Here is a 26,633-nt window from a genome sequence, read left to right as displayed (position 1 = left end):
TATATCACAACTTTAGAAATATCTAAAATATCTGAAGTATCTCAGATCCAATCAATTTAATTTCCACGGGACTATACCCAGCTCAGAGGTTTTACATTATTATATGTAACCTCTCCCTTCTCCAATCTGAAGTTCGCATCTGCTTTAAGACTACTATCATCTCACTACCATTTTTTTTTAGTGCAGGTCAGGCAAAGCAGCAGTGGGAACGACCGTTGGCTGGACTTGGTGAGTCACAGGTAGAGCAGGTATAAAAAGGATGCAAACAGCACTTTAGCAGTCTTTGAGTGCAGGTCGGGCAAAGCAGCAGTGGGAACGACCGTTGGCTGGACTTGGTGAGTCAAAGGTAGAGCATCATAAAGTGCTTTGAGCGGCTGGTCATGGTGCATATCAACTCCCGCCTCCCAGACAGCCATGATCCACAACAATTCCATTGCTGCCGCAACAGGTCCCTGGAAGATGCCACATACCTAGCAATAACCTGAATGCCAGCAAAATGAAGAAGCTGGTCATTGACCAAGAAGCAGAGAGGAGCACATGCTCCAGTCTATATCAATGGTGCTGAAGTGGAGATGGCTGACAGTTCCCAGTGTAAATATCACCAACAATTTGCCCTAGTCAAGCCACTGATGCTATTGCCAAAAACATACATCAACAAAAAAGTGCTTCCTCAGAAGACTACGAAAAATCTGCATGTTTCCATCAAGTCTTACCAACTTCTGCAGATGCAGAGGATTTGGGAGGAAACCAGAGCATCCAGAGAAAACCCATGCAGTCACAGGATTAACTACAAACTCCATGCAGACTGCATCCGTAGTCGGGATCAAACCTAGATCTCTGGCAGTATAAGGCAGCAACTCTACCGCTTCGCCACTGCGCTGCCCCTTGTGTTGTGTTGGGTGTGAAGAAGGCTGACAAAGAGTATTTAATGTTACATTGGCTGGCACCTTACAAGCTGGTTTTCGATCATCTTCACCGATGTTCAGCACACAGAAGAAGAAATCCAGATCTACACAACAGCTGACGAGAGGCTCATATCACCAGATTTCCTGAGTTGCATTCCCTATTGCAGATGACATGGCCATCTGGTGGTCATTCCTGGGTGCCAATTAGTAGTAATAATTATAATTATAATCTAATTATAATAATTGTGAACAATGCAATGTAGTTTTTATATTTTGTGTAGTTACCCTTCATGTCAATATGGTAAATGCTGAATTCAGCTCCCATGCACATGGCTTCTCTGCAGAATTGCCTATTATGGAATCATGGCAAGCTCGGTACGTGATGACAGAGAAAGAGATGCACAAAATGAATAGTGTAAGCTTGATAAAATTACAAAGAATGTCACCATAAATGAAAACTACATCATGATACACTTGTGCACAGAAAGCATTTACATTTTCTGAGTTGATACAGAGAAGAATGAGTAAGAAAACAACTGTAATTTAGTGAGTGCACTTGAGATGAGAGATGCTCACTTGCAGTCTCTCTTTCTGACAACATCATACCTGCAGTTCCATGACCACTCGAGCAATGGCAGCTTGAACCACATTCGTCCGATCCAAACAGTCCATACAGTTCACCCTGAAGATTCCTTCTTGCCTGCAAATCTCTCCAGCCTGGTCAACCCTGCGTTGACACAAAAAGACAAAGATTCTCCTTTGCTATAATCACTCCCAAATTAGTTTAGCTTAATTCTGCATTATACAGAAACAGTCTTCGTTCCATGAGCAAAAATACCAGAGAATCAATTCTCTGCCAAGTGACGATTGTGTTGCAGCTTTCTTTTCACCAGTGGGAAATGCTAACATTTTCTGTTTCCAGGCTCAGGAACTGCCACTTTCAAAAACAGCTTCTTTATTCGGTAACAAAATTCTGTGTGGGAATCCTGCTTCATGGAATTCAAAAGGCAAAGGCCACTGACAGGGATGGTGTTGTCTCTGAAGCAGATTACAAGGCAAAGAGTGGCATACACCCCCTGGTGCATGAAAGGCAGCCTATTTTCCACAGCGCTTAGTTCTAAACCGTCTGAATATTCATCAGAACTGAACTGAGAACTGCAGGAACTGAGCACTTCAAAACACATTGCTGCTCAAAAGGAAATAGTTGTCAAAATCTAAATATGATATGTAGAAACAAGGAACTACAGATGCTGGTTTACAAAATAAGAGACACAAAGCACTGGAGTAACTCAGTGGGTCGGGCTTTGCGTACCGAATATGGTGTGCGTGTCCCCAACTTGGTCATCCTTAATTTTCAATGATTTAATTCCAATTATGCTAAAGTGGCCCATCTTTATGGAATCTGCTTTTGATGGCAAGCCCAATAAGAGACGATGCAGCCATAGAGTTGCTGCCTCACAACGCCAGAGACCCGGGTGCAACTCTGGCCACGTTCTACCTGTTACCGCACGGGTTTTCTCCAGGTGCTCTAGCTTCCTCCCCACATTCCAAAGACGTGCAGGTTTGTAGGCTAATTGGTTTCTGTAAATTATCCCTCGTGGGTAGAATCCAAAAAGTGGAATAACATAGAACTAGTGTATGGTTGATCAATGGTCGATGTGGACTCGGTGGGTCAAAGGGTCTGTTTCCACGCTATATCTCTCAATTAAACTGATAAAAGGGGTCGATGTCTCAGCTGGAAGCAAGTACAATGCACTTAAAATATTTAAATTTGGTATTTACCCGGATCTCTGGTTTTATTTTGAATATAAAAGCAAGAAACTCAACAGAAACACACGGAGAATTATAATGGCAATCCTTGAGTTTAAACAGGTTTACATCCAAGGATGGGCGAGATTGAATGCTTATGATGCGATCGAACGTTTGCCAATCCAGCACATCTTTAGTTTTATGAACTGTTTATGACAACAAACACACTTGTTATGCTAGTATATCATGCAGTTTTCATAAAGTGGTAAATAAAGACACTAACCAGTCCCACTTCATGTCTGTGATGATGTCAGAGATGGCATCTGTGAGAGTCTGCAAATTTTCAAACTTCATTCCTCGACTAGGGAAGGAAAATGCAGCCAGTTTAATTCATTCTGAATTTTGGTTCCAAGCAAATCATTCTTAAATTTAAACAGCAAAGTAAAGATGCAAGAGTTGCTTTGTGTGTTGTTAAAAACAGCAGCACACACACGACTGATCAAATTTATATTTTCCACACTTAACAATCCAGAAATTACTACGGAGCACCAAGCATATTGGATGTAAAGGAAGCCTTGGACAGATTGGGGAGAAAATGCAGCGGCTTATTCTAAATTTCAGCCAGATGTCGTGAATAATTCTAATCTTCTGCATTCCGCATTGCTGCACTTGGTCTTCGGGAATACCAATAACACAGGAATTGCATTAAACTAAACAAGCCTGCCAGATTGTCAACTAAAGAGGAATTCTATCTTGACAAAAATAAAATTTCCCAGTCGGATTGCAAATATCAGAAACAAGAAAATCTGTATGGATTGCAGTACATGTGGCCACTTGGAGTTTGAATCCCAATTTAAAAAAACGAAATCTAAAATCTACTTAACCTGAAATACACACAAAAAGCTGGAGTAACTCAGCTGGACAGGCTGCATCTCTGGAGAGAAGGAATGGGTGACGTTTTAGGTCTGAAGGGTCTAGACTCGAAACGTCACCCATTCCTTCGCTCCAGAGATGCTGTCTGTCCTGCTGAGGTACTCCAGCTTTTTGTGTCTTTCTTCAGTTTAAACCAGCATCTGCAGTTCCTTCCTCCACATCTACTTAACCTGATTTAGATGCTCACAGACCCCAATACAAACTGCCTAAGTTCAGGCAATCCTCATTGTTGCACGAACCTGCAGCAGCTGCACAAACAATTGCATCAATAGGCTGAGGCAAATACACAAAGCATGGAGCAGTCGCTTTCTACGGAGAACGACAGTGCACTGTAGCCAGTGACTTGCTGTGTAAAGAATTTTTAATAACCTGTTTATTATACACTTCCAGTGCCGTGACTGGATTTATTAGTTTAGGTGACAGAAGCCTGCTGGCCCGACTCAAATTCAATCTCCAATACGAACTCAAAACATTTGACCTATCATTTTACATTTCAGTACAAGAGACTCAAGGAAAACCTTAAGATTCTTATAGGAGCCAGATATATTGAAACTTAATTATGACTGATGCACCATCCTTTAACTAGCTGTGTGACTCAAAAATAGGAAGCAGCTCGATTTAATTTTCGCACAAGGTGAAACTCAGCCAGCGGAAACAGTGTCGGCAAACACAAAAATGTGTAGTGATCAAAAGAGCCACTTCTTTATCTTTTATAAATCAAGTTTACCGTCTCTTGTACACAATGAATGGCATCTGGAAAAATGAAGATTTTTTTAAAGAGACAAAAGCAGACGTGACTTTACAAAATATAAGTTTGATTTGGATTAAGGATTTAATACTCCAGCGTGATATTTGCAGGACAATTCTAAATAAGGTGCGTTAATGATTCTTATAGTTCAATTCCTACTCAGAAATGTGTCACAAATTGCTCTCCTGTTTAATCCTGACTGCCCCACAGATGGAATTTAATATATAAATATTTTCACCATATCCTGGTGACTGTTAATCAAAAGATTACAGCATTTCCGTTAAAAGCCAAGATAAACATTTTAAACATATCACCACCCAAAGCGGAGTATTGGCAGCCAAGGTGGAACATTTCTGTAATGTTTTGCAGATTACTCTGGCATTTGACAAATTGCTTTTCCACTACCCAGTACACTCAACTCTACCCCTCCCAATCACGATTATGTGACCATGCAGCAACTTGCAATTTATTAAACCACAGGGAACTAGGCAATTATGACCAACAGGAGAAACCTAGAAACCAGTGTTGTTGATGTTCAACCTTAGGCATGAACAAGTATGGAATTCTGTACTCTGCCTGCCGAGTTAAAACGAATAGTTACAACCAGCAAGTTGGTTTCAAACTGCCTCTACAATCCCTTGAATTAAATTACCAGAGAAATGCACATCTCAATATAAACACGGATAACAGTGCTCCAAATCCCCTTTGCTGCAAAATACCAAGATCCTATAATCTCATTTTGGGTCTGAAAATTTACGTTGCCTGAAAAATTAATGAAATTCCAAATTACCTAAGGACACTGCAGATCATTTCTTGGACTACTGCGACTTGCTTTCCAATTACATTTTGCACTGACAATTTGTTTTAGCAGTCTTTCTTTTTATTGTCTAGTTCAATTTAAATGAGTCATGGATAATTTATGTTTTGTGCATTATCCAGGTCCATGTGCCTGTGATGCTGTTGCAAGCAGGGCTTTCATTGTATCTGTATCTCACCGTACCTGCGCATATGACAATAAACTCAACTTAACTTCATAATTTCATGTTACAGGAGCAGAATTACGCTATTCCATCTTGGCTGATCTATCTTTCTCTCTCAATACCATTCTCTTGTCTCCCCCCAATAACCTTTGACACTCTTGCTAATCAAGACTTAATTTGGAATCAAATAAAGAGTTTTATTTTGGAATCTGCAAAACCTAAGCAAAGAACAGGATAGAAATTTCAGCATGGAAAAGTTGGATAGGCAGAGGAGAACAAAACTGTTCACCTGCCTTCAATGCTGTTCAAGGATGGAGTAAAATGGCCCAGATTTCTCAATTCCCTTTACACCGATTAGATATAAATCAATGTGCCTGGCGCAACAAGGTCGAATCAACTATTAATCAAAATGGCTGCACCAATGTTCACTTTAAACCATCATTGAAAAACAACTTAAAAGTCTGATAACAGCTGGGGAATAATCTTCAGACACAACTTACAAAACTAGCATAGGTTCTTACCAGTGTTCATGGAAATCAAAAGTCACATAGGTGAGGTTTGGGTTGTTGTAGAGCAAAACATGTCGAAGAAAAGCATCTCCAATTATTTTCTCCCTTCCAGTCTGATCTACCAGGCTGACAATAACCTGTCAAGATTGAGGGGGAAAGAAAAAAAAATCAATGGAATAGGATGCAGTATTTGTATATTATTCAAAGTTCATTTTATCCAAGGCTGGTATGTCATTTAGTGTTAGATAACCAATTAGTGGAGCGATCAATACGTTAGGAAGTTCATTGGCGATGTTGAGTGGACAACTCCGCAATTCCCTTCCCAATCCCCCCACCAGTACCCTAAAACTCTCCTTAAAACTTGTCTCTGTCACCAAGCTTTTGGTTGCTTTCCAGATATCCTCACATGTAGCTTGACATCTATTTTTATTTGATAATTGCAGTGAGGTACTTGGGGATCGTTTTTGTTGAATATGCTCTTTTGGCACAAGCTGTAGTCATTTTACAGCCTAAAACTCTGGCACCAGAATTCAAAGGGCACAAAAATATAACACACAGGAGGCCACCACCATGCAGTCCTCTACACCAGTTTAGCCAGAACAGCTGGGCATATTTTCCCACATTTTCCACCTCTCCTGAGCGAAATCAGCCCTCCTCGTCTTCTTTCTTTTCAGCTCTGCCTATCAAAATTGCATCTCCCATCAGCCGCCAGACGCAAACATATTCACCCTGGCCTCAGCCATCCTTTCTCAGATAGAATTCTGATCTGTATGGCTTTCACATCTCTACAGCCTGGTGTTTGGAATTGCTCTCAACGTGACCTCTGGGCTTTCTCTGCCTTGGTCAAATGTCTCATGTGCCTTCTGAGCCCCCCGAAGGCACAACATAGGCATTCAAATCCTCCACCATTCTCAGCTGCACATTGCGCTTAGTTTCCAAATGCTCTAATCTTCACTTCTCTGGAATGAATCCCATTTATTATTTTTCTACATCACTGATTAGACTATTAATATCTTCTTATACACAACAGCTTCCTGCCTCACCATCAACCACACAGGCAAACTGTGCATCCTGCCAACTTCTAATTCATGGCTCCTGCATTTTGTCTGAAGCACTCATCAAACACCATGAAAAGCAAACACCATGGCAGAGCCCTGCAGAACACCATTGCAAATACCCTTCCAGTCATTAAATTGGTAATTCTGCCACTGAGCTAGCGTTGGAACCAATATCCAACCCAACAATTTCAAATGAATCCCATGAGATTTAACTTTCTAATTGGTCTGTTATATGGGACCCTGCTAAAATTAATTTATACTTACTCAATATCCTCATCGACCCTTAAAAAAGGTTAGACAGGTACCACCTTCCCTAAACAAATCGATGAAACACCAGAACTAAAACACTACTTCAATTTATAACAAATAATAATCCAGCAACACCATGGATAAATATTGTTACACGTGACGGCCTATACCTACTTCATAGAAATGATTACGTCTGCTCATGGTTACAAAACAGGATAGCGGATGTGTCGTCAGGCAGTTGTTTATACAACTCAGTGGGCTGAAGCACTGCGAGAGGGCAGTGCTCCAGAAGGATGTAACATTTCATAATTAAGTTCAAATAAGTTTTTACAAAAAAGTGCGGTAGGGATAATAAGCAATCACAGCAGGTCAAAGAATGAAAAATCCAGCATTATTCAAAAATTGTTGATCGAAAGGTGTTCACCCACAATGAAGATGGCACGTCATGTCTAGAGCACAATGCTAAATAAAATCACTCCTTTCCTCATTAATGGTCCTATTAGCACCAAAGCACTCCAGTGCTTCCAACATGTGGACTGGACGTTGGACTGTTTCTTTTCCCTTTGTAAACGGTGTCAAAGTATGGCGACTGTGCATTTGTGGGTTGTGCAGAACAATTTTACTGTGCTCTGCATACGCGATAATAAAGAACCATTGAACTTGGATTCTGTCAAATTTGAAAACCAGTGCTCTCATACTAAACGCCAAAATTTACAATCCACAAATTGCAAACATTTTAGTTCACACATGTTGGATGAATTGTGATGAACTCAAACATGCAAATGTTAATGGAATACCAAAGCTTCAGCAATCTGCTGGCTGGCACTTTTCTAATCACATTCCTGAGCATGTCCCGACAACTAAGATGCAAGATCTGCTTGGAGGTCATGTTTGACATGCTTTGAAAGAGTCGGAATGGAAACTTTTCCTTGCTTGCTCAATTCAGCCACACTGATAAATAATTGGTCAGAGCACTACTGAATGAGGGTTCCAATATCAAGTTCCACTGTATCCATGGAGTAAACATGACAATCTCACCTGCTTCTTATAGATCTGCAGTTGCTCCTCAAAGTGTGCTGCAAACTTGCTGATCGTCTCCTCCTCAGCTGCACAGATCAAAACATTTGAATTACCAAACAGACACTGAGACAGTGCGCAGGCAGATTACTCAGAGAGAGAATTGGAAATAGTGATAGCTACCGTTCCCATCCACAGGGAAGGAGAAATAGTCCAAAAAGTTTTAATTAGCTCATGTCAACTTTGGTAGCAAACATTTCCAACTGCTTTCTTTAGCTCAAGGGGAAACATCTCATGTTGATAGGATAACTGGACATCCATCATTTGGGTACGTTGCACCAAAAGGTACACCAAGAGTACACAAAGATAGACACAAAATGCTAGAGTAACTCAGCGGGACAGGCAGCATCTCTGGGGAGTAAGGAATGGGTGACGTTTGGGTCGCGACCCTTCTTCAGGCTGCCAACCGTATCGTTCCCCAGTACCCACACAGCCCAGTTTTATCTTCTTCCCAAAACCCATAAACAGAACTGCCCTGCTTCTGCTTGTTCCTGTCCCACTGAATTACTCTCCGCCAAGAGTTCACAAGGCAGACTTGTGCCAAATAATTAGAATTCAGTGCAAATGCTTGTGCTCAAGTTCCTAGTGCTCATTCTGTGTGTAGTGAGTGCAAAACCAAAGGGGCAAGAAAACAGCAAGGATCTTAGCTTGTGACCTTTCATCTGATGGAACAAACAAAAATTGGACCATGAGGGAACTTTACCTTCAAACCAGGTATAAGATTCTTCAGAGGGTTCTAGGTATACAGAGGGTGATGGGTACATGGAAAGAGCCGAGAGAGAACGTGGTTGAGGCAGGTGCAACAACAAGATTTAAGACATTTGGATAGGTACATGGGTGGGAAATGTTTAGTGGGATATGGTCCAAACTCGGGAAGGTGGGAGTACCTTAAATTTGTCATCTTGGTTAGCATGGATGAGTTGGGCCGAACGGCCTGCTTCATGCTGTGTGATTCTACGACTCTAAAATCTACGTCTTTAAAACTCATGGTTGAATACTGACTACGCAGAATAGAATGATAAATAATCCCTCGAGGTAAATTGAACAACTAATTAAGTAGACACAGTGCCAGGAACTGCAACAACACTAAGTGAAGCAAAACAAATTGCAAAGACCAGAATGACAGATTTGCTGTTGAAACATCCTCGTCAAGGATCCTGATCATCCAGCCTGCAGGTAAATTATATTTTAAAGTTTACACATGGAGAGTTTTGTCAGTACACAGTTAGGAGCTGCTCAATGGGGCTTTTCACTGATGGGCAGCTCCATCTGTCTTGATATTCCATACACCCAGTGGACTGCTTCAACAAAATGAGGTGAGCAATAGCAGTAGTGAAGTCAGTGGCTTACGGGCCCAAACTATAAAAGCAGACCAATATGTGTCAGTGCTTCCCCACATATTATACCGTCATTTTTATAGAGCTTGATTTTTTTCAATTCCCTTTCGAACAAATCTCCATCTATCACATTTCCCAAATTATCCTTTGACAAGCAATAGCTGAGATTTTATTGGTTCCACAGACGATAGATAACCTTTTACAACAGAACAGCTACAGATTTTAATCAATGTTATAAAGCAATGTACAACAGGTGCAAAGCTTTAAATTCCAAGGGTAACCTTACTGCATTGAGCTTTTTATTGAATTGCCAATATACAAATCTGGAGTGATAGAATTCTGACAAGTGTGCCGGGACGAACATCCATATGGCATTGACAATGTCAAACCAGCTACTGCAGAGTTGCCAAGTTTAAAGAATACCGAGATTCAGTGAAAATAATTACAAAAACCCTGTTTGGCAGTGGTTAAAACAAAAACAAAACAAAGTATGATGGAAATCATGCACAGATGCAAGTGTTTTTAATCAGTGTGTTAAATCAGGGAAAAGAGAGATGTTTGGTTTGTGTTTGAAGATTTTCCCTTTACCGTGCTTGTTCACTCAATTACAAATGGGAGGAACCTGGCAGTCATACAGCACAGAAACAGGCCATTCAACCCACTGCATTCCCATCAGTCGCCACCTATTCAAGGTAATCCCATCTTCCAGCACCTGACCCATAGCCTTTAGGAACGCAGCAATTCAAATATTCATCACGACACCTCTTAAATGCTGTTAATGACTGCTTCCATTTAAATCCACCACTGTCTCCAACAATGCATTCCAAGTACTCTCTGAAAAAAGGTCCCACTTAGATCTCTTACACTTACCCTAAATCTATGCCATAGACTACAGCTCGGCGTTCAATACCATCGTCACCTCCAAGCTGGTTACCAAGCTCACGGAACTGGGTCTCTGCGCATCCCGCTGCAATTGGATCCTCGACTTCCTCATCCACAGACCACAGTCTGTTCAAATTGGCAGAAACCTTCCTATTAACAATCAGTACGGGAGCACCTCAAGGCTGTGTGCTCAGCCCCCTGCTCTACTCACTCTATACTCATGACTGTGTAGCCGGACACAGTGCGAACTTCATCTTCAGGTTCACCGACGACACCGCCGTGTTGGACGAATTACAGATGGTGATGGGTCAGAGTATAGAAGTGAGATCGACTGATTGACCAAATGGTGCCAGCACAACAACCTGGCTCTCAATATCAGTAAAACCAATGAACTGATTGTGGACTTTGGAAGAGGAAGGATGAGGATCCACAATCCTGTTTATATCAACTAGAGTCAAAAACTTCAAATTCCTGGGCGTGCATATTTCCGATGATCTTTCCTGGACCCAGCACACTCATGCAATTATAAATACAGCACATCAACTCAGTACTTCCTGAGAAGATTACGGAGATTGGGAATGTCAGAGAGGATTCTCTTGAACTTCTACAGGTGTACAGTAGAGAGCATATTGACTGGTTGCATCATGGCCTGGTTCGGCAACTTGAACGTCCAGGAATGAAAAAGACTGCAAAATGTTGTGAGCACTGCCCAGTCCATCACCGGCTCTGACCTCCCCCACCATCGAAGGGGTTTACCAGAGTCGCTGCCTCAAAAGGGCAGCCAGCATCATCAGAGACCCACACCACTCTGGCCACACACTCATTTCACCACTGCCATCGGGGAAAAGGTACAGGAGCCTGAAAACTGTGACGTTCAGGTTCAGGAACAGCTTCTTCCCTACAGCAATCAGGTTATTAAACACCACAGCCTCAAATAAGCTCTGAACTACAATAGACTAGTGTTATTATTACACTACTATTGTTTGTTTTATGTTTGTACGTGCGTGTGCATGTGTGCGTGTGTGTACTTAAGTATATACACACTGGACTATTTTTTCTCCCTCGTTTATTATATTATTTATAGTGCACTATGTTTACATATTCTGTGGTGCTGCAGCAAGTAAGAATTTCATTGTTCTATCTGGGACATATGACAATAAAACGCTCTTGACTCTTATTTACCTCTGATAAGGGGAATCATTCATTTTATCCTATCTATAGTCCTTAATGTTATGTACCTTAATCATTCTCCTCTCAACCTCCTCCATTCCAGGGAAAAGCAGATGGGGAACTGCAATGGACAAATATGTTGGTTTTTCAAAAAGCCTTCGTCAGGGCAGCAATGGAGATTAAAGAAAGTCATGGGATATATATACAACTGATGGAAGGAGAAGAGAATGTAACAAAACTTGTTTACAAGGGGAAAAACAGTGGGCAAACACTATCATTTCCAGCGAGGACCAATGGTGTCAAAAGACTAAAGGAAGCTGCAGAGATACTGATAAGATAGACAAAAAAAGATCAAGTGGGATAAATATCAACTGGCTTATTTTAGTAATTACATATTTCTTGGAGGGAAGCATATATAGAGAGCATAGAAACCTTAATGGATACAGCTGCTCAATATTAGAGGCAAGAAAATATATTAGGTAAGACGAGGTGCTGGAAGACTGCAGGATGGCTAAAGCTGTGCCTCTATTTAAGAAAGGTTGCAAAGAAACACCTCTGAACTATCAACCAGCAAGCCGAAAATCTGTGCTAGACAAGTTACTGGAGAGTATTCTGAAGAAAAAGATATATGCATTTGGATAGACAGGGGCTGATAGGGATAGTCAGCATGGTTTTGTACCTGCAAGATAGTGCCACATAAAACTGATTGAGATTTTTGAAGGAGGAACCAAAAGGGCTGAGGTTTGATGAAGTATCACATGGTAGGTTACTCTGGATGGTTAGATTGCATGGGATTCAGGGGAAAAGGTTGTTTTTCAGACTGAAGGTCTGTGACTAGCCTCAGGGATTGATGCTGGGCCCATTGTTCTTTGTGGCTTGTATCAAAGATTTGGATGACAATAGACAATAGGTGCACGAGTAAGCCATTCGGCCCTTCGAGCCAGCACCACCATTCAATGTGATCATGGCTGATCATTCTCAATCAGTACCCCGTTTCTGCCTTCTCCCCATACCCCCTGACTCCGCTATCCTTAAGAGCTCTATCTAGCTCTCTCTTGAAAGCATTCAGAGAATTGGCCTCCACTGCCTTCTGAGGCAGAGAAATCCACAGATTTACAACTCTCTGACTGAAAAAGTTTTTCCTCATCTCCGTATTAAATGGCCTACCCCTTATTCTTAAACTGTGGCCTCTGGTTCTGGACTCCCCCAACGTTGGGAACATGTTTTCTGCCCCTAACGTGTCCAACCTCTTAATAATTTTATATGTTTCAATAAGATCCCCTCTCATCCTTCTAAATTCCAGTGTATACAAGCCTAGTCGCTCCAGTCTTTCAACATACGACAGTCCCGCCATTCCGGGAATTAACCTAGTAAACCTACGCTGCATGCCCTCAATAGCAAGAAAATCCTTCCTCAAACTTGGAGACCAAAACTGCACACAGTACTCCAGGTGTGGTCTCACTAGGGCCCTGTACAACTGCAGAAGGACCTCTTTGCTCCTGTACTCAACTCCTCTTGTTACGAAGGCCAACATTCCATTGGCTTTCTTCACTGCCTGCTGTACCTGCATGCTTCCTTTCAGGATGCTCTAGGACACCCAGATCTCGTTGTGCGACCCCTTTTCCTAACTTGGCACCATTCAGACAATAATCTGACTTCCTATTTTTCCCACCAAAGTGGATAACCTCACACTTATCCACATTAAACTGCATCTGCCATGCATCCGCCCACTCACACAACCTGTCCAAGTCACCCTGCAACCTCATAGCATCTTCCACACAGTTCACACTGCCACCCAGCTTTGTATCTGCAAATTTGCTAATGTTACTTTTAATCCCTTTAATGTACATTGTAAATAGCTGCGGTCCCAGCACCGAGCCTTGCAGTATCATCAATGCCTGCCATTCTGAAAGGGACCCATTTATCCCCACTCTTTGCTTTCTGTCTGCCAACCAATTTTCTATCCATGTCAGTACCCTACCCCCAATACCATGTGCTCTAATTTTGCCCACTAATCTCCTATGTGGGACCTTATCGAAGGCTTTCTGAAAGTCAAGGTACACTACATCGACCGGCTCTCCCCAGTCAATTTTCCTAGTTACATCCTCAAAAAATTCCAGAAGATTAGTTAAGCATGATTTCCCCTTTGTAAATCTATGCTGACTCGGAACGATCCTGTTACTGCTATCCAAATGCTCCGCAATTTTGTCTTTTATAATTGACTCCAGCATCTTCCCCACCACTGATGTCAGACTAAATGGTCTACAATTTCCTGTTTTCTCTCTCCCTTCTTTCTTAAAAAGTGGGATAACATTAGCTACCGTCCAATCCACAGGAACTGATCCTGAATCTATAGAACATTGGAAAATGATCACCAATGTGTCCACGATTTCTAGAGCCACCTCCTTAAGTATCCTGGGATACAGACCATCAGGCCCTGGGGATTTATCAGCCTTCAGTCCCATCAGTCTACCCAACACCATTTCCTGCCTAATGTGAATTTCCTTCAGTTCCTCCGTCACCCTAGGATCTCTGGCCACTGGAACATCTGGGAGTTTGTTTGTATCTTCCTTAGTGGAGACAGATCCAAAGTACCGGTTCAACTCGTCTGCCATTTCCTTGTTCCCCATACTAAATTCCCCAGCTTCTGTCTTCAAGGGACCAACATTTGCTTTAACTATTTTTTTCCTCTTCACATACCGAAAGAAGCTTTTACTATCCTCCTTTATATTATTGGCTAGCTTACCCTCGTACCTCATCTTTTCTCCCCGTATTGCCTTTTTAGTTATCTTCTATTGCTCTTTAAAAGAATCCCAATCCTCTGCCTTCCTGCTCTTCTATGCTATGTTATACTTCTTCTCTTTTATTTTTATGCTGTCCTTGACTTCCCTTGTCAGCCACGGGTGCCTCTTACTCCCTTTAGAATCTTTCCTCCTCTTTGGGATGAATTGATCCTGCAACTTCTGCATTATTCCCAGGAATACCTGCCATTGCTGTTCCACCGTCATCCCTGCTAGGGTCTCCTTCCAGTCAAATCTGGCCAGCTCCTGCCTCATGCCTCTGTAATCCCCTTTGCTATACTGTAATACTGACACTTCCGATTTTCCCTTCTCCCTCTCAATTTGTAGATTAAACTTATCATATTATGATCACTGCCTCCTAATGGTGCTTTTACCTTGAGTTCCCTTATCAAAGGTTCATTACACAACACTAAATCCAGAATTGCCTTCTCCCTGGTAGGCTCCAGTACAAGCTGTTCTAAGAATCCATCTCGGAGGCACTCCACAAACTCTCTTTCCTGGGGTCCATTACCAACCTGATTTTCCCAGTCTACCTGCATGTTGAAATCTCCCATAACCACTGTAGCATTACATTTGCGACATGCCAATTTTAGCTCTTGATTCAACTTGCACCCTATGTCGAGGCTACTGTTTGGGGCCTGTAGATAACTCCCATTAGGGTCTTTTTACCCTTACAATTCCTCATTTCTATCCATACTGATTCTACATCTCCTGATTCTATGTCACCCTTTGCAAGGGAGTGAATATCATTCCTTACCAACAGAGCGACCCCACCCCCTCTGCCCACCTGTCTGTCTTTTCTATATGTTGTGTACCCCTGAATATTCAGTTCCCAGCCCTGGTCCTCTTGTAGCCATGTCTCTGTAATTCCCACGACATCATACTTGCCAATGTCAAACTGAGCCTCAAGCTTATCCACTTTATTTTTTGTACTTCATGAGAATGTACGGCATGGTTAGTAAGTTTGCAGATGCCACAAAAGTAGGTAGTTTCGTAGATAGTGAAGATAACTTGGTTATCAAACAAATTACAGCAGGATGTTGATCAGCTGGTCAAGTGAGCTGAGGAATGGCTAATGGAGTTTAATGCAGATATATGTGAGGTTTTGCATTTTGGAAAGTCAAACCCAGGCAGGACCTTCAATTGCAGGGCCCTGGGGAGCATCGCAAAGCAGAGGGATCTAGGAGTGCAGATACATAGTTCCCTGAAAGTGAACTCAAAAGTAAATAGGATGGTCAAAAAAGCTTTTGGTACATCAGTCAGGGTATTGAGTGTCGATGTTGGGATGTTATGTTACAGTTGTACAACATGTTGCTGAGGCTGCATTTGGAATAATGCTCAGTTTTGATCATAATGCTGCAGGAAGGATGTGGTTAAGCTGGAACAAAGAAGTGGTTAAGCTGGAGATTTTCAATAATGTTACCAAGTCTCAAGGCCCTGAGCTACAGGGTGAGGTTGGGCAGGCTTGGACTTTATTCCTTGGAGCACAAGAGGCTGTGGGGCGATCTTACAGGGGTGTATAAAAGCATGAGGGGAATAGATAGGGTGAACACAATCTTTTACTGTGTAAATGTAAAGGAGAAATCAAGAATCAAACATAGGTATAAGGTGAGAGGGGAAGATTTAATAGGAAACTGAGGGGCAACTTTTTCCACCCAGCAAGTGGTGGGTATATGGAATGAGCTGCCAGAGGAGATAGTTGAAGATAGAAGCAGGTTATATGACAACATTTAAAATACATTTGGGCAGGTACATGAATGGGAAGCATTTAGTGCAATATGGGCCAGGCAGGATTAACATAGATGGGGCATCTTGGTCCGAAGAGCCTGTTTTTGCGCTGTATGGCTCTGTCAACATTTCCATATAAGGTCACATGGCACCGAGTGCCCCTAATACTGAATTTATGATTGTTAGTTTATGGTAAAGTCAGATATCGATAAGAAGGAATTATCTATAATGCATTATATGCTTCTAACGAGGGACTCATTGACGATTGCTAAGAAAGCCCATGGCAGACTGCTTGCAGCCAGATCCTGCTCTGGAGTAATATAGAGCTCTGCAGTTGACGCTGAACGAATATTCAAAACTTGCTCAGGAAGTGTTGAAATCAATTAAAATTACTCGTAAAGGTCCACCATCGATTTTCTAGCACCCTTGGTTCCAGAGCCTTGCCAGGTTATGCGTTTTGCTGGACCAACAGAGGTCACGGCCTCCAAGAGGACTTGAACGGTACCTAGGCCTCCGGGGAGGGGGATGACAGCGGCCCACAAAGTCGGCCTGGGAAGTTGGCTATGGGAACAGATCTGCCGGCCCCAGCCAGGCCGGAGTTCCAGAGCCCCAGCCAAATGTGACACATTCGGCCTGCTGAGAGGCTGTGGAAGTCCCGATGAGCCTGAGATCGGATGCCTCGCCTGGCCTTGGTGTGCATTTTCCGGGTTGGGAGGAGATTTCAAGTACGCTCTCGTAATTGTTTCCGGATTAAAGGCATCATCAGTTGTCGGAAAATTGGTGGTGGACCTGTATATTTTTTCTAGACACCATTTCATCCCAGTCATTTTAATCATCCTTTACAGACAAGTTTAAAAGTTATGTTAACCACACTTTGACCGAAAACCCACAGACTTCTGCAGCCACAGTAATTGATACATTGAACAGTTCTAACTTTCCAATGAAGGGGGGAGATTCAGGTTTCTCACTCACGTTTGTCTAGTCGTGGACGAGGATTGTACCGATAGCCAATCTGACTCCAAAACACAGGTACTGATCCGCGAGCAAGGACAAATGACAGCGTGTGACTATGGACGTGGATTAGCTGCTCAGTCTCCACATAGTTTGCCACATTTCCATTCTCATCCACGCCCCGCCGTTTGTAGCGCATTCCTGCAGAATTGGAAGAAAGGGCTGTCTAACCCGGCTGAATGCAACTCATCATATGTGAATCAAAGTCCACTTTGTAGTTTAGATTTATCTGTACACTACTATACAGTGGCGTAGTGGTAGAGTTTCTGCCTACAGCGCTTGTAGCACCGGAGACCCGGGTTCGTTCCTGACTATGGGAGCTGTCTTTTCCAATGTTGCAGTGCTAATTTTTTTAGGTGCCGGAGCTGTCACTGGTGCCAGAGCGACCACTGTTAAATTCCCCACTAGTTAAAATTCCCCGCTGTTTATTTTGGCTTTTTTTTAACAGCGGCGCTACGGTGAGCCCCGGCACCACTGGTCTTTACGGAGTTTGTACTTCTCCCCGTGACCTGCGTGGGTTTTCTCCGAGATCTTCGGTTTCCTCCCACGCTCCAAAGACTTGCAGGTATGTCGTTAAATTGACTTGATACGAGTGTAAATTTATATGCGTGTGTGCGTAGGATTATGTTAATGTGCGGGGATCGCTGGTCGGTGTGGAGGGTGGGCCAATGGACCAGTTTCCGTGCTGTATCTCTAAAATCCATCCGACCAGAAAGATTACAAAGAATAAGAGTGCCTGCTTTCCAAGATGCAGGACGGAAAGCCACAGGAGATCCTTCTTCCCTCTGGCTATCAAACTGTACAAATCCTCCCCCTTCTGTCAGGGGTAGACTGACTGAGACCACCCCCCCCCCCCCCCCCAATCTTTGCACATCTCCAATCCCCTTTCCACTCGTCACTTTAATTTCATGTTTCATGTATTTTGTGTTTTTACGATTGTTTGCAGATCAATTTCCCTCCTGGCATAAATAAAGTCCTATCGTATCGTATCGTAATTTAAATTTGTAATGGTGATAGTGTATTTTTCATTTTTTGATACATAAAATATAAAGGGCAACAGCTGTCCTCATTACCAGAGATTTGGAATTATATTATTTTTTAATTAACCTCCAGTCATACTGCAATTTTAACAATTCAAATCAAGTAGAGTTTATCAAAAAAAAGGCAAAGTGCTGGAGTAACTCAGCGGGTCAGGCTGTATTCGGTCTCCTAATTTGAGGAAGGACGTCCTTGTAATTGAGGCAGTGCAGCGTAGGTTCACGAGATTGATCCCTGGGATGGCGGGACTGTCATATGAGGAATGATTGAATAGACTAGGCTTGTATTCACTGGAGTTTAGAAGGATGAGAGGGGATCTTATAGAGACATATAAAATTATAAAAGGACTGGACAAGCTAGATGTAGGAAAAATGTTCCCAATGTTGGGCGAGTCCAGAACCAGGGGCCACAGTCTTACAATAAAGGAGAGACCATTTAAAACGGTAAGAAGGAACTTTTTCACCCAGAGTTGTGAATTTGTGGAATTCTCTGCCACAGAGGGCAGTGGAGGCCAAATCACTGGATGGATTTAAGAGATAGTTAGATAGAGCTCTAGGGGCTAGGAGAATCAAGGGATATGGGGAGCAGGCAGGCACGGGTTATTGATTGTGGATGATCAGCCAGGATCACAATGAATGGCGGTGCTGACTCGAAGGGCCGAATGGCCTCCTCCTGCACCTATTTCTATGTTTTTATGTATTCCTGCAGAACATGCATAGCGAGCACAAAAGGAGACCCGTCTTTTGTCAGCCAGCATCTGCAGTTAATTGTTGTCACGTGCACAAGTATGGTGAGGTACAATGAAAATCTTGTTTGCAGTAGATTCACAGGCATAGAATCAGACAAACATAGAAGTTGTACACAAGTTACACGAGTTACACAAAAATTCTAAAAGATTGTGGGGGGAAAACAAGACATTAGTGCACAAGACTATTCCAAAATACTTAGCAAGAAAAATTGATACATTTGTCATCATAGCGTGGTTAAGAAAAAACATGAGCCAAAGCTTACTCATTCATGGATGCAGATTTTTAAGGTCAAAATAAGAAAATGGGAGGCTGTTCCTTTAGAAGGATCTACTAATTAATATCCACATTTATTTCCTAAAAAATATCTTCCTGATTGGAGAACTGCAACTCACTGGATATAAGGCATTTCAGGATGTGCTGTCATTAAGAATAGAAGTGAGTACCAGTCTTTTAAAGCATAAAGATACATATCCAGAACAAACGTAGTCAGTTAAGGTCAACGTAATGAACTAAAAACCCAAGGATCGGAATTTGTTTGCACAGTTCAGTTGGGGAGCTATGTTTTGCTATATATATACACAGGGTGCCGGCAATTTAATGATCCCAAATGACCTGGTGTGTCTTCGAAAGGACTCGGATGGCTGAACAGGATTATTAATTAACTGGAAATATATGCACTCTGTGTTTCAATCTTTGATGAAGCTAATTAAAATGGAGCAAGAGGAAACCATTAAGTCGCAAACTATACTTAAAGGTTAGGACCTGCCATAAACTACTGGTATAGAAACTGTAGACAAAGCAGCATTACATGTCATAAAAATAAAAAAGATGCTTAAAATAGTCACAAGGTCAGGCCACACCTGTGGGAAGGCGAATGGAGGCAATGTCTTGGGTCGAAGACGCTGGTGAATCTCAGAATACTTCCTCCATACAAATGGAATGGAGAGATCACAGTGAAATAAAGCATTTGAACATCTGTCTTGACCCTCAAATGTAATTGTTTCCATACCTGCTCTGTGCCGACTCCTCCTTGAAATGATTGCCACTAAAAACCTTGGCTGGATATCATCCACACACTGCTCCTGTGACAGAGTCTCGGGACTGCTCTTTTCATCATCCGAGGAGTCATTATAATTGACAACCAGTTCTTCAATCTGCACAAACCCTTGGATTATTGGAACAATCCAGAAATCTGCATTAGGATCCTGTAAGAGACCAATATTTACCTTTAATCTGATGCCGGAATTATTGCCAATAATCTGAAAAATGAAACATCCCCCCATGGGCGGTTACCCTATAATGTTGCAGAATCTTCTTGGCTACTATTTTTTTATGTACCACACTAATTACAGGACAAATGCACAATATTCTTCAACAAGGCAAGGTTATTTCATCATTTTGAAATCCTCCTGCATTTTACGTTTTGGGTCAAAACCCTTAGTCATAGAGTATTAGTGTGGAAATAAGACCCTTCAGCCCAACTTGCCCACACCGGCCAACATGTCCCAGCTACACTAGTCCCCACTGCCTGCGCTTGGTCTATATCCCTCCAAACTTGTCTATCCATGTATCTGTACAACTGTTTCTTAAATAATGGAGCAGTCCCATCCTCCTCTGGCAGCTTGTTCCGTACACCCACCACCCTTTGTGTGAAAAAGTTACCCCTCAGATTCCTATTAAATCTTTTCCCCTTCACCTTGAACTTATGTCCTCTGGTCCTCGATTCCCCTGCTCTCAGACCTCCAACCCGAAACGTCACTTGCTCCTTCTCTCCAGAGATGCTGCTTGACCCGATGAGTTGCTCCAGCACTTTATGTCTACCTTCAGTATTAACACATTTTCTCCTGCAGCCTACTTTGCTCGGGAAGGCAACAAGTACCAATCAGTTTCAATCTAAACCAATTTTTTTGTGTTCATTTCCTTCTAAAGAAAGGTACACTTCATAGACCAATTCTTAACATGCACCATGTCAAAAGTCTACACAGTATTCATCGGGGGTTAATTTCAAAGGATCTTAATAATTAAAAGGAGATATGTAGCTCTTTCAAAATGCAAATCAATTTGACGGTGAAGCTGGATGTGCATGAGAAAGTGAAGCAGGCAAAGTGGATTTCAGACCCACTGCTTGAAGTGTCTCCAAATTTCTGTTAAGTATTCAGAAAACTCACACACCTATGTTTGCTGATGTGCCATCAAGAGTTTCAAACTTCCTGGCATACTTTGGAAGGATGAGGTAACAGAAAGGTGTATCGCACATGACTGAATAGTGTCATGAGATTCAGGCTACTGAGACACCCAGTTAATGGCTAAAGAAGCCGACAATATGTTATTATATTGTTGCAAAAAATAGACAGCTAGAGAAACTCAGCAGATCGGGCAGCATCTGTGAAGGCAGAGAGAATGTCAATGTTTCGGGTCAAGACTCTGCATCAGTCCTCCGGTGTTTCACTGTGATATAATGTCTTTTAAATTCCTGATCATGCCTCCTTTAAACCACCAACGTGGCTGTCTGCTGTGCTAACATTCTCCAGAGTTGTGGAACGGGATTCCATGTCCTCCCTTCTCCCAGATGTGGAAATAACAAGCTTGCTGCCAACAAGCCCACATTTCAATGGGGCCAGCAACGAGGGGAAACAGAGAATTCTACTTTCAAATTTTGACAAATACATGCTCCAGTTTTATTTAGTTTAGATATACAGTGCAGAAACAGGCCCTTTGGCCTACCGAGTTCATGCCAACCAGCGATCCCTGTACATTGGCATGATCCTACATACGAGTAAAAATTTACATTTTTTACCAAAGCCAATTAGTCTACAAAGTTGTACGTCATTGGAGTGTGGGAGGAAACCGGAGCACTCGGAGAAAACCCACGTGGTCACAGGGAGAACGTACAAACTCCATAGACAGCACCTATAGTCAGGATCAATCTCATGTCTCTGCCGCTACACAGTAGCAACTCTACCGCTGCGCCACCATGCCGCTCAATTTCCACCTTGGTGGCCAAATCTTGCTGGACCAAACCCACTGCCATGAATTGCTGCCCAGTCTCCTCATGTCAATACTTACGCCATTCAGATGCAGTGTCCATCTTGCCAGCCCAAATCATTGACATTATCTGAATGGTCCCCCGCAATACACTGCGGAAACTCTACCCCAATATGCTCCGACAGCTAGCCAATTCAACACCCAGTGAAGCCCTGCAGTCATCTTCACTGGCCATCAACTCAGGTCCAGAGTAGAAACAAGGAACTGCAGATGCTGGTTAATACTCAAAAGGACAGAGTGCTGGAGTAACTCAGCAGGTCAGACAGCATCTTTGAAGAAGTGACACTAGGGTCAAGACCCGTCCAGGGAACACCTATCCATGTTCTCTAGAGATGCTGCCTGACCTGCTGAGTTGCTCCAGTAGTTTACGTCCAACTGAGGCACAATCAGGTTTTAAATACCTCCAACATTAACAGACAATAACTATTAAAACTACAGTATATTCACACTATAAAAATCTGCTACCTAATAATCGAAAGCATTAAGCGGAGTCAAAATAGTTAAGGAACAAAACACGGACCAAAAATAAAATTGCTGGAGCGATAAATCTGAAATGCAGATCTAACCTTTACTCAATATTTACAATAACCGTGTTTTAATTTGCTTTGTATTACAAACAAATTATCAAACCAAGCCATCAGGTGGATTATGTAGGAGGGAGAAATTAGTGCTTTCTTGAATTAACCAATTTGAGGTCAGAAAACAAAAGTAAGGTTATTTCTACCGATAAATCGTTATTTCTGTCGGAAGGAACTGCAGATGCTGGTTTACACCAAAGATAGACACAAAAAGCAGGAGTAACTCAGCGGGTCGGGCCGCAGCTCTAGAATTTTATAAAACATCTTAATAGTTTCCAAATCTGAACTGGGATATGCAGTGTCAATAAAGCCTCAGTTTTAATAGAAAGCAAGGATCCATCCTCTCGTCTTGCCCACTGTTAAAGACTGTGTTCCAGGTCAGGATCTCAGCGCTAAGTCAGTATATGTGATTGGGACCACAGTATATGTCTCCAGCTGCAGAGCGACAGCAAATATGGCCTTCAACATCTAACCCAGGTAAGAGAGGGAAGATGACAACAGTGAACCTAACCACCTGTTTTCCTCTACTTCTAAAAATATGACTTCTACTGGCTGAGAACAATACCAGGTGACAAGGTATGAACACCAGCAATGCTTGGTCTTGGGAAACCAAAGGGGCATTTCTGCCATCAATTAAGCCAATCAAGTGTTCGGATGTTGAACAGCTCTTGCCAACCATTAATCTGAATGTGCTTGAGTCAAGCCAAGCAGCCAACCATTTTACCATTGCCATGAAAGAGATAAAACACTTAGCATCCCATTTTTATGTTTCCTCAGCCAACTCTTTCTTCAGTAAATGACCAGCCCACAGCTCGAAAAGTCAACTATTACTCTTTCCACAAATGCGGCTTGACCGATTGAATATTTCCAGCATTTTCTTTTATTTGCTATTGCTCTCTGCCTTTTACAAGTGAAATTCATTTTTCTACCTTGCTTTTATGGAATCTAAAACTGAACATTGTGGTTAATGTTTCTAATTACTTCTGTCTCTTTCTGTTGGCCTAATCATCGTGGAAGATGGGCTGTTTTGATACCAATATTGCAAGGTAGATGCGCTGCTAGAGCATCGGCAAGGCCTGAACTTAATTTGCTTTTAAATTACACACAGGATGTTTGTGTTGCTGCCACCCACACTGCCCTTCCCTAAATGCTCCTAAGAAAATGTAGTGTTAAGCCACCGCCTTAAACACCCGCACTCATTCTGGTGAATGATGCCATTGGGTAGGGAGCTCACGGATTTAGATCCTGCAAAGCTGAATATATTTCCATGTCAGCAGGTTCACTATATGGAGAGGAACCTGCAGGGAGCAGTGTAATGTCTGCTATCTTTTTTCCTGCCTGGATCAATTGCAGGTTTGAGGGCTGATGCCCGTGTCCTGGGTGAATTCTATAGGTAACATGCACTGCAACCACAGGATGCCAATGTTAGAGGTACTACATTCATTCAGGAAATTGCGAGGTTTCCAATCAAGTGGACTGCTTTGCCATTCATGATGACCAGCTTTGAAGGTTGTTGGAATTCAGCACATCCAGGTATTCACTGACGTTCCTGACTTGTGTGCCTCGTCACGGAAGGCTTTGGGGAGGAGCAGTTACCTGCCGTGGGATGCCCATGTTCTGACCTGGTCTGAAGCCACAGAATTTACATGGTAGATTTAGTTTCTAATCATTGCTGACCTGAGGCTGTTACTGATGCAGGACTCAACAACAGTGATTGGACATCAATATTACTTGTCACATCAGCCCAAGCCTGAATGTTGATTGAGTGTCACTGCATACAGCGGTAGGCTTCTTCAATTTGTATGGGGCTGTGCCTGAAACTAAGTATCAAGCATTCATTACTAAACATCTTCACAAAGGAAATTGTTATAGTACTGAAGGCTGTTATTTCACCCAAACACTATTCACAATTTTTCTTGCCGCAATGATGTACAAAATCATGAATAGATCGGGTAGACGCAGAGAATCTCTCACCCAGAGTAGGGGAATCAAGAACCAAAGGACATAGGTTTAATGTGAGGGGGGAAGATTTAACAGGAACCCAAGAGGTAACTTTTTTCACATAGAGGATGGTGGGTGTATGGAACGAGCTGCTGGAGAAGGTAGTAGAGGTAGATATTATCACAATGTTTAAGAAACATTTGTACAGATACATGGCTATGACAGGTTTAGAGGGATACGGGAAAAACGCAGGCAGGTGGGGCTAAGTGTAGGTGGGACATGTTGGTTGGCGTGGGCAAGTCTATAACTCTAATGATGTACACAAACTTCAAGCTTCTCACTGGAGTACAGCCAATATTCAGGAAAATCTGAAGGTGTAGGAAAGAACTGCTGATGCTGGTCTAAATCGAAGGTAGACACAAAATGCTGGGGTAACTCAGCGGGACAAGCAGCATCTCTGGTGAGAAGGAATGCTGTGGCGGCACGGTGGCGCAACAGTAGAATTGTTGCTTTACAGCGAATGCAGCGCCGGAGACTCAGGTTCGATCCTGACTACGGGTGCTGTACTGTAAGGAGTTTGTACGTTCTCCCCGTGACCTGCGTGGGTTTTCTCCGATATCTTCGGTTTCCTCCCACACTCCAAAGACGTACAGGTATGTAGGTTAATTGACTGGGTAAATGTAAAAATTGTCCCTAGTGTGTGTAGGATAGTGTTAATGTGCGGGGATCGCTGGGCGGCGCGGACTTGGTGGCCCGAAAAGGCCTGTTTCCTCGCTGTATCTGAAATATGAATGGGTGGCGTTTCGGGTCGAGACCCTTCTTCAGACTGAAGAAGGGTCTCAACCCGAAATGTCACCCATTCCTTCTCTCCCAAGATGCTGCCTGTCCTGCTAAGTTACTCCAGCACTTTGTGTCTACAGGAAAATCTGAAATGGTTCAATTTCACCACTCCAAAACCAAACTTCATCCCAACTTCAGTCACCCAGCTACAGTGATGCAAACAACTCTTGCAAATGTGCACGATTGGTGACTAAGTTTCAAATCGTCTTTGACTATTTCCTGAAGTAGAAAAAAGATTGGGTGTTACAGTTAACATCCACAAACTGCTGTTGCTGTAAAATGGCAATAAATATACCCACTTCACCTTGGAAAAAGGAAACCATTTTACATTTCTCAGAAGCCATCAAAGACAGATAGTCTTCAGACTTAAAGCACTGCCTTTGACCATCTGCTGAAGAGCATTTGGAGGACCATAAGGTAGGACTGTAGTTAGTACTACTACCTCAGCCCTTGACACTTTGGTTCAAGAGTATTCCTTGAGAGCTATCTGTTTCCGTGTTCACCTTATGACTGAGGACTGAGGATTTTTGTCCCACAGATATGCTGGTAGGTTGATTGGTTGATGTAAATTAACTGCTAATGTAGGTATGTGGCACAAGAACCAAAGAGAAATTGTGAGAAGTTTTGTCATGTTTCTTCGGAAGTGGGACGAGGAACAGGGCTGATGAAATTGATCGATTGGGATCCGACGGACTGAATGCAATGTCCTTCCTTGATGTACCTTGAGAAAGGAGATCAAGACCTCAAACCCAGCATAAAAACTGATGACCAGCCACATCGAAGCAATGGCCAAGAAAGCACATCAACACCGCTACTTCCTTAGAAGCATTTAGAAAGTTTGGTATGTCCCCAACAACCCTCCCCAACTTCTTCAGTTGCACCATAGAAAGCATTTTACTGGGATGCATCACAGCATGGAATAGGAACAGCTCCATCCAAGACCACAAGAAATTGCATAGAGTTGTGGACACCGACCGCCCAGACCATCACATAAACCAACCTTCCTTCCATGGACTCCATCTACACTTCACGCTGCCTTGGCAAGACCACCAGCATAATCAAACACCAGTCTCACCCTGACCACTCCCTCTTCTCCCCTCTCCCATCAGGCTAGCGGTACAGAAGGTTGAAAATGCACGCCTCCAGATTTAAGGACAGTTTCTTCCCAGCTGTTTTTCAGGCAACTGAACCATCCTCTCACCAGCGTGAGTGCAGTTCCGGCTTGCCATACACCTCATTAAAGCCATCTTTAATCGGCCTTTATTTTGCACTAAATGATATAGCCTTTATCCTATCATATCATAT

At 42.6% G+C, this 26,633-nt stretch overlaps 1 protein-coding gene across 1 annotated transcript in view; it reads right to left on the bottom strand.

The window, feature by feature from the left end:
• Nucleotides 1–26,633, bottom strand: part of inpp5f (inositol polyphosphate-5-phosphatase F) — a 161,879-nt gene that overhangs the window by 24,379 nt on the left and 110,867 nt on the right. The window contains exons 7-12 of the mRNA XM_078413517.1: nt 19,934–20,129; nt 17,099–17,278; nt 8,170–8,237; nt 5,837–5,961; nt 2,938–3,015; nt 1,512–1,632 (exon numbers count right to left, since the gene is read on the bottom strand). Of these exons, the coding sequence (XP_078269643.1) occupies nt 1,512–1,632; nt 2,938–3,015; nt 5,837–5,961; nt 8,170–8,237; nt 17,099–17,278; nt 19,934–20,129 (768 nt within the window). The remainder of the gene's footprint in view (nt 1–1,511; nt 1,633–2,937; nt 3,016–5,836; nt 5,962–8,169; nt 8,238–17,098; nt 17,279–19,933; nt 20,130–26,633) is intronic.

Source organism: Rhinoraja longicauda, chromosome 16 (genome assembly GCF_053455715.1).
Source record: "Rhinoraja longicauda isolate Sanriku21f chromosome 16, sRhiLon1.1, whole genome shotgun sequence".
Lineage (NCBI taxonomy): Eukaryota > Metazoa > Chordata > Chondrichthyes > Rajiformes > Arhynchobatidae > Rhinoraja > Rhinoraja longicauda.
The sequence above is the reverse complement of the archived record's forward strand: the minus strand, read 5'-3'. Positions and strand labels throughout refer to the sequence as shown.